Source organism: Macrosteles quadrilineatus, unplaced genomic scaffold (assembly GCF_028750875.1).
Source record: "Macrosteles quadrilineatus isolate MER2022 unplaced genomic scaffold, UCM_ALF_1.0 Scaffold_8__2_contigs__length_117827958, whole genome shotgun sequence".
NCBI lineage: Eukaryota > Metazoa > Arthropoda > Insecta > Hemiptera > Cicadellidae > Macrosteles > Macrosteles quadrilineatus.
Genome location: NW_026542601.1, coordinates 86,746,302 through 86,760,615, shown reverse-complemented (window position 1 = coordinate 86,760,615; position 14,314 = coordinate 86,746,302). Strand labels below are relative to the sequence as shown.

At 36.7% G+C, this 14,314-nt stretch overlaps 1 protein-coding gene across 1 annotated transcript; it reads left to right on the top strand.

Moving 5' to 3' along the window:
* The first annotated feature begins 10,107 nt into the window (after positions 1-10,107).
* LOC129000531 (uncharacterized protein F54H12.2-like) lies at positions 10,108-10,791 on the top strand. The gene has a single exon (XM_054427493.1). It carries the CDS (start codon positions 10,108-10,110, stop codon positions 10,789-10,791), a length of 684 nt encoding a protein of 227 aa, XP_054283468.1.
* Positions 10,792-14,314: the final 3,523 nt, after the last annotated feature.

Below are 14,314 nucleotides of genomic sequence, written 5' to 3'. Positions count from 1 at the left end.
ATGTTACAATTTAACATGTTGCATTTTAACATGATAAAATGTTACATTTTAACATGTTTCATTTTGACATGATAAAATGTTACATTAAAAAATGTTACATTTTTACATGTTTCATTTAAACATGATAAAATGTTACATTTTAACCTTTTTCATTTTAATATCATAAAATGTTACATTTTAACATGTTACATTTTAATATGTTACATTTTAACATGTTGCATTTTAACATGATAAAATGTTACATTTTAACATGTTGCATTTTAACATGTTGCATTTAACATGATAAAATGTTACATTTTAACATGTTGCATTTTAACATGATAAAATGTTACATTTTAACATGTTGCATTTTAACATGATAAAATGTTACATTATAACATGTTTCATTTTAACATGATAAAATGTTACATTTTAACATGTTTCATTTTATAATGTTACATTTTAAAATGTTACATTTTAACATGTTACATTTTTATATGTTACATTTTAACATGTTGCATATTTACATGATAAAATGTTACATTTTAACATGTTGCATTTTAACATGATAAAATGTTACATTTTAACATGTTGCATTTTAACATGATAAAATGTTACATTTTAACATGTTTCATTTAACATGATAAAATGTTACATTTTAACATGTTTCATTTAAAAATGTTACATTTTAAAATGTTACATTTTAACATGTTACATTTTAATATGTTACATTTTAACATGTTGCATTTTAACATGGTAAAATGTTACATTTTAACATGTTGCATTTTAACATGATAAAATGTTACATTTTAACATATTGCGATTTAACATGATAAAATGTTACATTTTAAAATGTTACATTTGAACATGTTACATTTTAATATGTTACATTTTAACATGTTGCATTTTAACATGATAAAATGATACATTTTAACATGTTGCATTTTAACATGTTACATTTTAATATGTTACATTTTAACATGTTGCATTTTAACATGATAAAATGTTACATTTTAACATGTTTCATTTTAACATGATAAAATGTTACATTTTAACATGTTTCATTTTAACATAGATAAAATGTTACATTTTAACATGTTTCATTTTAACATCATAAAATGTTACATTTTAACATGTTTCATTTTAACATGATAAAATGTTACATTTTAACATGTTTCATTTTAACATGATAAAATGTTACATTTTAACATGTTTCATTTTAACATGATAAAATGTTACATTTTAACATGTTTCATTTTAACATGATAAAATGTTACATTTTAACATGTTTCATTTTAACATGATAAAATGTTACATTTTAACATGTTTCATTTTAACATGATAAAATGTTACATTTAAACATGTTTCATTTTAACATGATAAAATGTTACATTTTAACATGTTTCATTTTAACATGATAAAATGTTACATTTTAACATGTTTCATTTTAACATGATAAAATGTTACATTTTAACATGTTTCATTTTAACATGATAAAATGTTACATTTTAACATGTTGCATTTTAACATGATAAAATGTTACATTTTCACTTGTTTCATTTTAACATGATAAAATGTTACATTTTTACATGTTTCATTTAAAAATGTTACATTAAAAAATGTTACATTTTAACATGTTACATTTTAATATGTTACATTTTAACATGTTGCATTTTAACATGATAAAATGTTACATTTTAACATGTTGCATTTTAACATGATAAAATGTTACATTTTAACATGTTGCATTTTAACATGATAAAATGTTACATTTTAACATGTTGCATTTTAACATGATAAAATGTTACATTTTAAAATGTTACATTTTAACATGTTACATTTTTATATGTTACATTTTAACATGTTGCATTTTAACATGATAAAATGTTACATTTTAACATGTTGCATTTTAACATGATAAAATGTTACATTTTAACATGTTGCATTTAAACATGATAAAATGTTACATTTTAACATGTTTCATTTTAACATGATAAAATGTTACATTTTAACATGTTTCATTTTAACATGTTTCATTTTAACATGATAAAATGTTACATTTTAACATGTTTCATTTTAACATGATAAAATGTTACATTTAAACATGTTTCATTTTAACATGATAAAATGTTACATTTTAACATGTTGCATTTTAACATGATAAAATGTTACATTTTCACTTGTTTCATTTTAACATGATAAAATGTTACATTTTTACATGTTTCATTTAAAAATGTTACATTAAAAAATGTTACATTTTAACATGTTACATTTTTATATGTTACATTTTAACATGTTGCATTTTAACATGATAAAATTTTACATTTTAACATGTTGCATTTTAACATGATAAAATGTTACATTTTAACATGTTGCATTTTAACATGATAAAATGTTACATTTTAACATGTTGCATTTTAACATGATAAAATGTTACATTTTAACATGTTGCATTTTAACATGGTAAAATGTTACATTTTAACATGTTTCATTTTAACATGATAAAATGTTACATTTAAAAATGTTACATTTTTACATGTTTCATTTAAACATGATAAAATGTTACATTTTTACATTTTTCATTTTAACATCATAAAATGTTACATTTTAACATGTTACATTTAAATATGTTACATTTAAACATGTTGCATTTTAACATGATAAAATGTTACATTTTAAAATGTTACATTTTAACATGTTACATTTTAATATGTTACATTTTAACATGAGTAGGGGTTTTTAGCCGCCCCTGCGTCAGTGAGCGGCTTGAGCGGCAGTGAGCGGCTGACGTCACACGACGCCGCCCCCGCCCCCGACACCGCCCCACCCCCACCCCGACGCCACCCCCGACGCCGCCCCACCCCCGGCGCCACCCCCACCCCCGTCGCTAACCCCTACCACCATCGGACAGGCTCAAGGTCATCCTTTGTTGTCTGGAACCACCCTACGCATCGTGGGAGGTCTCCAAGCCAACCCTCCCTACACCATCACTCACTGTCAGCCGCAGCTGCTCCCCAACACCTGCGCTCCAAGCGGCCCCCCCGCTCCTCCCTTGTATTCTTTGTTCTCCACATAGCGCACACTTATTTACCACCAATAGAATGTTAGCTTATTTTGACCAATCAGAGAGCAGTATTTCACATATTTCAAATATTTTAACCGTTTTACCTACCAGACTGTTTGAACGACCAACCCAACGGAAAAAGTGGTAGGAATAGTGATGTAATAGACTAACTATGAAAACTATGAAACTATGAAAATAGCGTACATATGACACAAAATTGTAAGAAAAGTGTATGTTTTTCAAGTCCAATAGTTACTGTATTTTATTTTGCGGACTATGAAGACAGAAGATGCTACTCACATTTAGATAGTATTCGTTTTAAACTGAGAATAGAACAGACTGAAACATTATTACGTAAACCTATTCTTCTAAGGTTACAACATATAATAGAGTGTCAAAATGTAAACCACGAGTTATGTTTTGAAAAATTATTACAATATTTTGTTGGCACACCTGCAGTGGCTTGCTCACCTCAACCCTAACTCATTGCACATCACGTCAGTCACAGTGGAGCAGCCGAACAGTGTGAATATGAATCCCTCTTGCAGCATTGACGAATACATTCAATCATTTATGCAAGAGATAGACGGTATGACGGACAACGCAGTTCAACAGACTCCAATCACAAACAGTACTAGTGGTAGTAGTAGTAGTAGTAGTATGAAGAAAAGGAAGAGTTCCCCGGCTAAGACCAAGGTGGAAAAGTCAGGATGGGTACCGAAGCCGCCAGCGGATTGTCCTATAGTATCATGGATGGATAAGGGTAATATGTATGCAGTGCAAAATCCAGCAAACAAAGGAAGTGTTTTATTGAAAATGGAAGTGTATGAAGGTGTCGACATGAAGTTCATGTGCGGTTTATATTTGGACAAAGACAAAGCAGTGCAAGAAAGTGTTAATGAAGCAATTGAAAAGATCGAAAACATGTGGGTTGATAAAACAAATGGTGCTCCGAAACTCACGGGATTAACTCAAACTGTTACACCATGCAAAAGTGGCGAGCTAGATGTAAAACCGAAGAAACGTGTGGTACGTAAAAAGCAATAGACATGTTTATATGAATTAATGAACACATGTGCCCATAAACTATCCACATGTGACAACCGACTCTTTTTCTAGACATTTGTAAACACGTGTGTTAAAACAGCTGCGCTCATTATTAATCCCCCCACTCTCCCACCAACTAAAATGGCCGCTGATCAGAATAAAAAGCCCCAGTCTGTCTGAGACAAACATCAGTCTGCTCCAGTTCATCAACGACTCGCCACTAGCACCAGCACTATTAGCTTCTACACTATGAGCGACATTGTTGAGACATACAACGTGATGACCACTGAACAGGCTACACCGATGGACCTGAAGACCTCACTCAACACCTGCAAGAACAACTCCCCGACGTACACCAGAATTACCGACTTGATTGCTGAGATTCCATACGTAATAACGATGATGGAGAGAGTAGTTACACCATTTGGCGAGACGGTCATTGTCATCCTGGAGGGTCAAGCGGGAGATGACTACTACCTGCGAGTTTATCTGCCGAGACGATTCAATGACGTGGTGAGCAATACGGACATCGATCGCTACAACAACGGCTTTGGAGACCGCCTTCGCTTGGTGAAACACGCAGCCAGGCCCGGCACCTCCTTCACACCGTTGGAATTTTTGTAAATATTGTAAAGCAAGAAACATTAAGACGTAAAGAAAAATAAAAAATGTACATATTCTTAAAATAACCAATGTAGATTTTGAGAGTTTTCGTAAGTAATAAATATTTGATTTATTTGCAAACATAAACACATGACTAAAATGATTGACTTATACCCGAAGGTAATACTATAGTTAAAGCAATGAGTGATTGGTATCAGTAGTTAGTATGACTTTGAAGTGGTTACACCCATTCTCCGCCATTGTGGCGGGGCCTTCAGGTAGTGGTAAATCAGTGTTTGTCTCAAGGTTTATTGATAAAATTTCAGAAATGTGTGACACATCATTCTCTAGCATATACTGGCATTATGGTAGTGGTGGAGGAGGAGTGGGTAATTCATCAAACTCAAAAATAAAATACATTGAAGGTTTACCAAACATGGAAGACTTTGACGGTAATCAACCGATACTTGTGGTAATAGATGATATGATGCGAGAAACAAACAACATAGTAGTTGATCTATTTACAAAAGGTTGTCATCATAGGAATATAAGTGTGTTTTTTATAACTCAAAATATTTTCCACCAAGGACGTGGCCAGAGAGACATATCACTAAATGCGCATTACTTAGTTTGTTTTAAGAATCCTAGAGATAGGGTGCAGATCAAGTGTTTAGCTAGACAAATCCACCCAGAAAATTCAAAGTTTATCGAGGAGGCGTATGCCGATGCAACAAGTAGACCACATGGCTACCTATTGATAGATCTGAAACAATCAACACCTGACGATATGCGAATACAGAGTAATATATTTCCAGATGATGATCACCATTTTGTGTACGTACCGAAACAAAATAGTAAAACAAAATAATTTAGTCGTCATCATGTCGTGCTTGAGGAAGGACAGAGCGCTACTCAAAGTGTTAATACATGCTACTCCAAAAGAGCGCAAAGGGCTATTAAAAGTGTGTGACTTGAGTACTATTCGTACAGTTTGTGAATGTATTTACAATGTGTTACGAGGTAACGTTCCTCTATCAGAGAAGACAAAACAAAAATTGCGAAGACATAAGACTACTCTTCGTCGAATTGTAAAACGAGGTGAATGTTGGAATAAAAAACGCAAATATTTAGTACAAAAAGGAGGTGGAATTATTATTCCATTATTATTAAGTACTGTGTTACAAGCAGTAGTACAATCAGCTTTGAATAACTAAAATTGTATTAATCAGGTGACTTCTACGTTTACATACATATAAAGATTTGTCATTCTATTCTGAGACACCGTGCGTGAAGTTACACAGAGCACACGACAATGGAGCATGCAAGAAAAATGGTCATTGTTCCACAAGAGTTAATTGAACGTTTAAAATCACCTGCTAATCAACAGCAACTTCCAACTAAACGTGCATACAAAAGTTTGGATGACGAAATGGAAGAGATAATGAATGATAAAAAGCTCAATGATAGTGATAAATGGAAGTTGTACAGTCAAGTTTTACAACGGTTTTTAAACGTAGCGTCAAGTAATCGTGAACCAGTTAGTATCCCCATCGTGAGAACCAGGTTAGACGATCAGATTAACGAGGTGGGTGAAAGAGACAGGCAGCATGGGCAACAAGAACCTAACAAGCGACGTATTTACCCCGGTCAAATAGAGGAAATTGTTGAAACTTTTTCAAAGACTTATAAGGATAGCGCACGAAACTTATTGCGATTCATAACACGCGACGACAGTTTGATTAGCTGGAATGATAATTTCGAAGTGATTATACAGGGTAATAAAATACCAGGATCCAATTTAGTGGACGTGACACATGCAATAGTACGAGTTCGAGCAGCACATTCATTACCACCAGGATGGAACGAAATGTTGAGAGCATTGAAACTGATGAATGTCCCTAAAGAATATATACATAACAAACAAGCGTTGGACTATTTAATGTTTGACGAGGCAACAGACGAATCAGTATATGACTCGGTAGAAGAAACAATGGACGAACCTGATGATGGGACAAGAGGAGGAGGAGGAGCCGCGGTGTCAGTAACAGGACGAAGAAGATATTTATTACCAGATCGTTTACAGTCGGCATACGTGAGGCGAGTGGGTCACGCTCCGTATCCACAGAGGCAAGTGGCTGATCACCGTGCAGTGAGAAGAGAGGTGCTTGAAGATTCGATTGTGCAGTCACTCAACAATTGGGAACCGTACGAACCGTAAACAATGGAACAGTTGTATTATAATCCAAACGATCCTGCCTCATATGGCGGCGTAGCTCCGTTAGTACGAGGAGCGAGAGAGAAAAATATTTCCAAACGTAAAATAGTTGATTGGTTACAAACACAAGACACTTACACTTTGCATAAACCAGTCCGTAAACGATTTAAACGCAATCCGTATATGGTGTTTCGACCATATGAATTATGGCAAGCGGATTTAAACGATATGCGAGGATTGAGCAAATACAATGATGGTTTTAACTACTTGCTGTCAGTGATTGATGTGTTTAGTAAGCGTCTTTATGTTAGGCCGTTAAAGAAGAAGGAAGGTGCTGATGTGGCTACCGCTTTTGAGGATATTTTCAAAGAAGCTATAAAAACACCAACGTGCTTACAAACCGACAAAGGGAGTGAATTCACAGGTAGAAAGACCGTACGATTGTTTGAAAAATATAAAATAAAATATGTCACCACACAAAATCCAGACATCAAAGGCAGCGTGATCGAAAGAGTAAATCGGACTTTGAAGACTCGTATGTGGCGATACTTGACTCATAAAAACACTTATCGTTACATCAATGTGTTGGAAAAATTGGTGAATGCGTACAACAACAGTGTGCACAGGAGTTTGGGCAATAGATTACGTCCTGTAGATGTGGACGGTGGTGACAAACATGTCATCTACAATGTATTAAAACATATGTTTAAAAAGATACCACGACGAGTGAAACCAAAATTAAAAATAGGCGATACAGTTCGAATAGCCAGGGAGAAAGGGAGATTTAGCAAAGGCTATGAGACAAACTGGAGTAAAGAAGTGTTTTCCATACATCGAGTGAATGTGTTCATGCCGCTACCTTTGTACACACTTACCGATCTCAATGGTGAAGAATTGAATGGACAGTTTTATGAAGAGGAAATACAAAAAGTCACACTACCCGGCAATCACTTGTTTAAGATTGATAAAATAATAGAGACCAAAGGTCGAGGACACAGTAAGCGATACCTAGTGAAGTGGGAAGGTTACGGAGACGAGTTTAACTCTTGGGTAGCTGCGCACGATATACAACATGTCTAACATCAGTCAATTTTTCATGACATTGCCCAGCAATAGTTCTATGAAATATTTCCCACAAAATACAGTGACCAGTTATACCACACACTTGTCCAAACACATCCAATTAGACGGCAAGTGGGAATTGGCTTTGGTGGACATTCACTATCCTTGTTCATTTGTGGTGAATGGAAACAATGTTGATGATGAAACAATACGATTTCAGTATGATAGTTTATTAGCAAGATCAACGATCCGTGATACAGAACATTTCGCTATTAAAATAACAGGCGGATACTATAGGAATCTTGATGATCTATTGAATACAATCAACAAACATGAAGACATCCACGATTATATGGAATTTTCATATGACACGGGAATCAACAGAGTTAAACTCAGGATCATGAACGAAAACGTGTCGAATGTGAGTCTGAGTGAAAAACTATCACAGCAGTTGGGTTTTGATTATGATGAGAAAAATATATTAAAACCAAATATTACCGAACTGATTGGTTCTAAAGCGCCAAACCTCGCACTGGGTATTCCAGCACACATTTATGTGTATTGCGACTTAATAGAGCCACAATTTATCGGCGATACTACAGCGCCATTATTGAATATTGTCAACGTCAATATAGACACGTACAAGTACGGATCGTACAATTCAGTGTCATTCACAAGTCCGCACTATGTACCCGTTATGAAATCCACATTTGAAACAGTGGAAATCGACCTGAGGGATCACACAGGGAAAAAACTGCCATTCATGTTTGGAACGTCGTACGTGAAACTTCATTTTAGGAGAGTGCAGCAGCAACAGCAGCAATAATGATAATCAATCTGAATGATCCCTATTTGGCATACTACCGACGGCAACAATTACAACAGACTGGCGGTGCTATTGATCGAGTATTTCACGGTGCACCATATCAGCGAGGACATGGAATCGGTAGTTTTCTGGGCGGTATGATTCGCACCATCGCTCCGCTGATCAAGTCCGGAGCAAAATCGGTAGGACAAGAAGCATTAAGATCCGGTGTTGGATTCCTAACCGATCTGGCAGGTGGTAAAATTACAGATCCAAAAACAGCCGCCAACTTACGACTTAGAGAGTTTACTGGATCGTTGAAACGTAAAGCTGACGAACAGATGGAACGTATGATGCTTGGTGGCGGCGGTGGCATTAGCGCGAAAAGACAACGCGTAACGCGTAAGAGTAACGCGAAACGCGCAACGCGAAAGGCTTCCGCGAAACGCGCAATGCACGGCCGTGGCAGAAAGCCTGTTACACCACAGTCGTTGGCTAAACTTCTTAGAGTGCGGACGTCTGCATCAAGAAGAGGAGGAGTGAAACACAAGAGACTAGTAGGGAGACGACAACAACGACAACGACGAGGAGGAGTAGAGTCAAGGAAGGTGACTTCGCCGAAGAAGCGTACTTATCGCAGTGAAAATTTAAAGTCTATTGATATTTTTAGTTAGTTAAAGAAGAAGGAGTAAAATGTCGTTTCTACATCAAAAATCATGTGAGTGTGTCAAGACCGAGCTGGATTTATTCTCCTTACCACCTACGCAGACGAGTATTGAAAGCGGCAAATGGGTCCAGTACAAACCAATATCCACATTGACCGATGATGCGCCAATAGAGTTTGTAGTTCCGGGCAATGGTGATGAATATACTGACCTTTCACAAACAATGATACAATTGACCGCGTCTATTGTTAAATCTAATGGAACTGCGGTCACTACCGACGAAGAGGCGAAAACAGTTGGGCCGGTCAACAACTGGTTACACTCACTATTTAGTCAAGTGGATATGTTTATGAATCAAAAACTTGTTACGCCCCAAAACAACACATATGCATATCGAGCTTACGTTGAAACGCTAATGAACTATGGATACGATGCTAGAAAATCACATCTAACATGCAGTCTTTGGTACACGGATGATGGTATTGACATGAACGATTGCGCGGAAGAAAATGAAGGACTCAAAGCGAGACGGGAGCTAACTAATAAAAGCCGTGAGATTGATATGCTCGGACATTTGCATGTGGATATTTGCAATCAGAATAAGTTCATGCTAAATGGCGTAGAGTTGAGATTTAAATTTATTCGATCAAAAGATGCGTTCTCCATTATGGCCAGCGCTGGTGAATTCAAGGTACATATTGTCGATATTAGTCTCTGGATTAGAAGATGCAAAATAAGTCCCACCGCACTGTTGGCGCACAGTAAAACACTCCAGACTGGTACGGCAAAATATCCAATCACACGAGTGGAGCTGAAAACATTCACACTACCCTCTGGAATACGTAACAAGACTTTGGACAATATGTTTCTCGGCCAAGTGCCGAAACGCATCATAGTGGGAATGGTTACGAATGCCGCATACAATGGAGATTTTAAAAAGAATCCCTACAACTTCGAACATTTTAAAACAAACTTCTTTTGTCTATATGTTGACGGAGAACAAGTTCCATCAAAACCATTACAGCCCCACTTTGAAAAATCAAAGGATAAATATGTTATGGCATATCATTCGATGTTCTCCGGTTCTGGTGTACATTTTAGCGATGCCGGCACCGTTATCAGTAGGGAAGACTTTGGACAAGGATACTGTCTGATGGCATTCGACCTAACTCCAGACTTATCTGCAAGTGACACAACACATTGGAATCTGGTGCGTAACGGTAGTGTTCGAATGGAACTCGGATTCGACGACGCGCTTCCCGAAACTGTCAACTGTTTGGTTTATGCCGAGTTTGACAATGTCATCGAGATTGATCGACAACGCAATGTAATTGTGGACTTTGGCGGTTAATCGATCAGTCTTCTATAAACATTCGTTTGAGATGGACCGTTTACGCAGAGCATTCAAGAAATTGAATATATCATCACCTATCATTGTGGACATTCAATGTTTCAAGGACAACCAAAATGAATATACACTGAAGGAAGTTTGCGTCTTGGAAGCTGACACCGGCGTTCTACTTATGCATCATATTGCTAAACCACCTTACGATCGATCAGAGTTGTCAGATGAAAAATTGCGGGAAAGCTACTGGCTCACAAAACACTGCCACGGACTACGATGGGAGTTCGGTGATATTCCGTACTATGAACTTTTTAACAAATTGACTGATTGTATATCAAGAAGACCGACGGTTTACGTCAAGGGATTTGAGAAGAAAGAATATTTAAAGCGTCATCATGTGATGGACTTTGTTACTACCAACGTAATCGATATTGGTGCAATTGGTTGCGAATCAATCACTTCAATCAATAATTTAATGTCAACAAACGTTTTGCGATGTCGCAATCACAAGTCTATAAACAGTCGATGTGCGCTCACCAACTGTGTCGCAATACGTGGGTGGTTACATCTGACAACAAATTTGGATGAATGTGTGGATACTAGTGGAGATGCGAGATCCTACTACTGCTCTTGTTTTAGCACATCTACTAGTACAACTACTACTGCTGCTGCCGCTGCCTCTGCCGCTACTATTGGTTATGATACTGTAGAATGAACACAGTGCAGATAGAAAGGCATCTATCCAAACTACCTGTGAGCAATGTGGGAGTTTACGCTGCTGACCGAATCCCACAACACATCTCTCCATCCACCGCCATGATTGTCAACACTGATCCGCACAACGAAGGGGGTACACATTGGGTTTCATTCTATTTGAATAGAAATGGAATAATTGAATACTTTGACAGCTACGGCCAGCCACCATACTTACCGACCTACCAGGGATTCCTGAAACGTAACGCCAAGTGTCGCTACATCTACAATGATCACCGCCTCCAAAGTGACGACTCTTCTGTCTGCGCTCACTACTGTCTGGTGTACCTGTATCTTCGTACCACTCACCACAATATGAAGATGGTGGACTTTGTTCACCTTTTTGACAACACATCGACTGCTCAAAATGATGCAATCATAAAAAAAGTCTTTACTCAATTGTACTTAAACAAAAAATGATTTGCAAAAGTAACAATATTCTTTTATAATGAAGAATATATCCCTCTGTACTGAGAGTGTATGATTTATTTCAAATAAAAAGCTTTCAATTATAAAATCAGTCTTTTATAATTTATACTTACCTATACCTATATTTTTAAGTTACCTTATTATTTTTACAAGTGAAAAATTACGAATTTAGTTTTATTCAAAAGAGGTTGATGGGATAAAAATATAACGCACAAGTCATACAAAATGTGTCTGGTTTATTAACAGAAACAAACAAAAGAAAACAAACAAAGACTAGAATCATAACTAAAATATTCAATCAATTAGTCAATCAACTTTATTCAGAAATATAAACATTATATACATTTCTTACGGCAAATATTCTGAGATTATGTTTCTGCAAAGAATAGTTTGAGTTCAGGGACCAAGTCGTAAACTTTAAATGAAAATATTATACAACAAAAATTATAAGGATATCACTATTACATTGAATTGTGACAAAAATCTGATTGCTATTAACTATATTATTATTATCATTTGATAATCTTTAAAGGGTATATTCACTGTTTAATGTTTTATTACACACATAAACGCTCTATAACCATCACACTCATGCGACTTGTTACCTATACAATTTAACTTTCGTCCAACTCCATCGGTGCTGGTAAAAATGGTGCTACGGGTAATGGAGGTGCTCTGGGGGGTATAGCATAATGCCCCCATGGTAGTGTGGATATTCCATCCTCTGGCATGACGTAACGCTTATCGTCAAATGGTGCAAGAGATCGTTTCCTCACCACGACTGTGTACATAATATGATGCCTACTTTGGAACCGCTGATTATCTGTGCTCTTACAAGTTTTGTTATATAGACAGTCCAAGTAGTCATCAACAGTCAATTTATTTTTAACAACATCACGATTAACGCCCTTTGCTCTCTTGACAGGTGGTGGCGCACCAATATCGTCGTTATTATCTCCGTTACCCACAGAGCAAGAACTCTTACCGAAAACAAAACAATACAGTTTAGCCATCAACCCTATGAACATATTGATAGTGACTCCTCCTGCTTCGTCCTTAAACTTTCCCAGGACTCTTGCGTTGCTTCCGTCATAGCAGATGTGATTGTTGGGGTAGTTGCTAGTGTCAAAGTCATCGAGGTGTTGTATCATGTCGCGGTAGACGTTTCTGGTACGGATAGCATAAATAATCCCATCAGTGTCAATATACGTCATTCGTATTCTATTCAATCCGTATCGTTCTACCATGTCGTAGTGAAAACCGTACATCCATCTTTTACTATGGTCCAGAATAGACATTCCTGCATATACTGGCTTATTTAGTACAATTCGCACTTTTCCCATTTGCAGCAGGGCTAGGCTCTCGTTATACCAAACTCTGTCATTGAAATTTGCCTTGGCCACATACTTTGTGTAAATTTTGTGGGAGGCTACCAGTTTGAGGTTTTGATGTTTCCTCACATTCTGGAGACTCATGCCGTAGACAGCGTTTACCATCAGCTTAAACATCTCAACTTCAAATTTATTGCTGGCACGCTGTCTGAGTTCAGTATTCAGTGTCACGTACGGTTTTAACCACGGCGACTGTTTGAATCGGAGTGCTCTGTGGATATGACAAAGACGTAGTCCATTTTCCATAGCTTGTTGGAGGTAACGATAATGAATCACATATTCTTCCTTATCCGTTAGTGTGGCCATAAGTTTATTGGATCTTCCCGCACCGCTGTTGGTGATGTCATCCGATGAATATGGTAATTGATAAATTGGTGCCTTTCGCACCTCGGGACAGAATGGTAAGTCACGGTGCTTATCATGAATGGCATGATCCCTCGGGTACTCCAGATCCACTTCCAGTACATAACCATACTCACCATCCGATGGAATTTCTGCAATGTTCAAGTCATCGCATTCCGCACGTGATAGCCACTCAAACTGGGCGTAAGGTAATGGCTGAGACATTGCCCATCCATACAAGTTATTGGCGTCATAGTACATTAAAAATGTATCATCATCATTCTCTTCATTATCTACTTCGCTTGTTGATGCACACTGACCGTTTCGATCACCTATTTTATTTTCCATTCTGGTAAACTTATTGTTTGCGGTGACGTGTCTAGTGACGCATTGGGTTAGTCCACCTCGAATACCCTTTTCAAAAAATAAATACTGATCTACATCTTGAAGAGTATCAAGTATCACGCCGGTCTTAAATAACATGACGTCCCACGCATATGAAGGTAATGTTAAATAATGTGCTGGGTCCAAGCCGTAGTGTGTTAAACACATCTCCCTGAACCCCTCAAACACATCTGCCAACAGTAGTACGTCAGTTTGTAGGTAGATGTCAG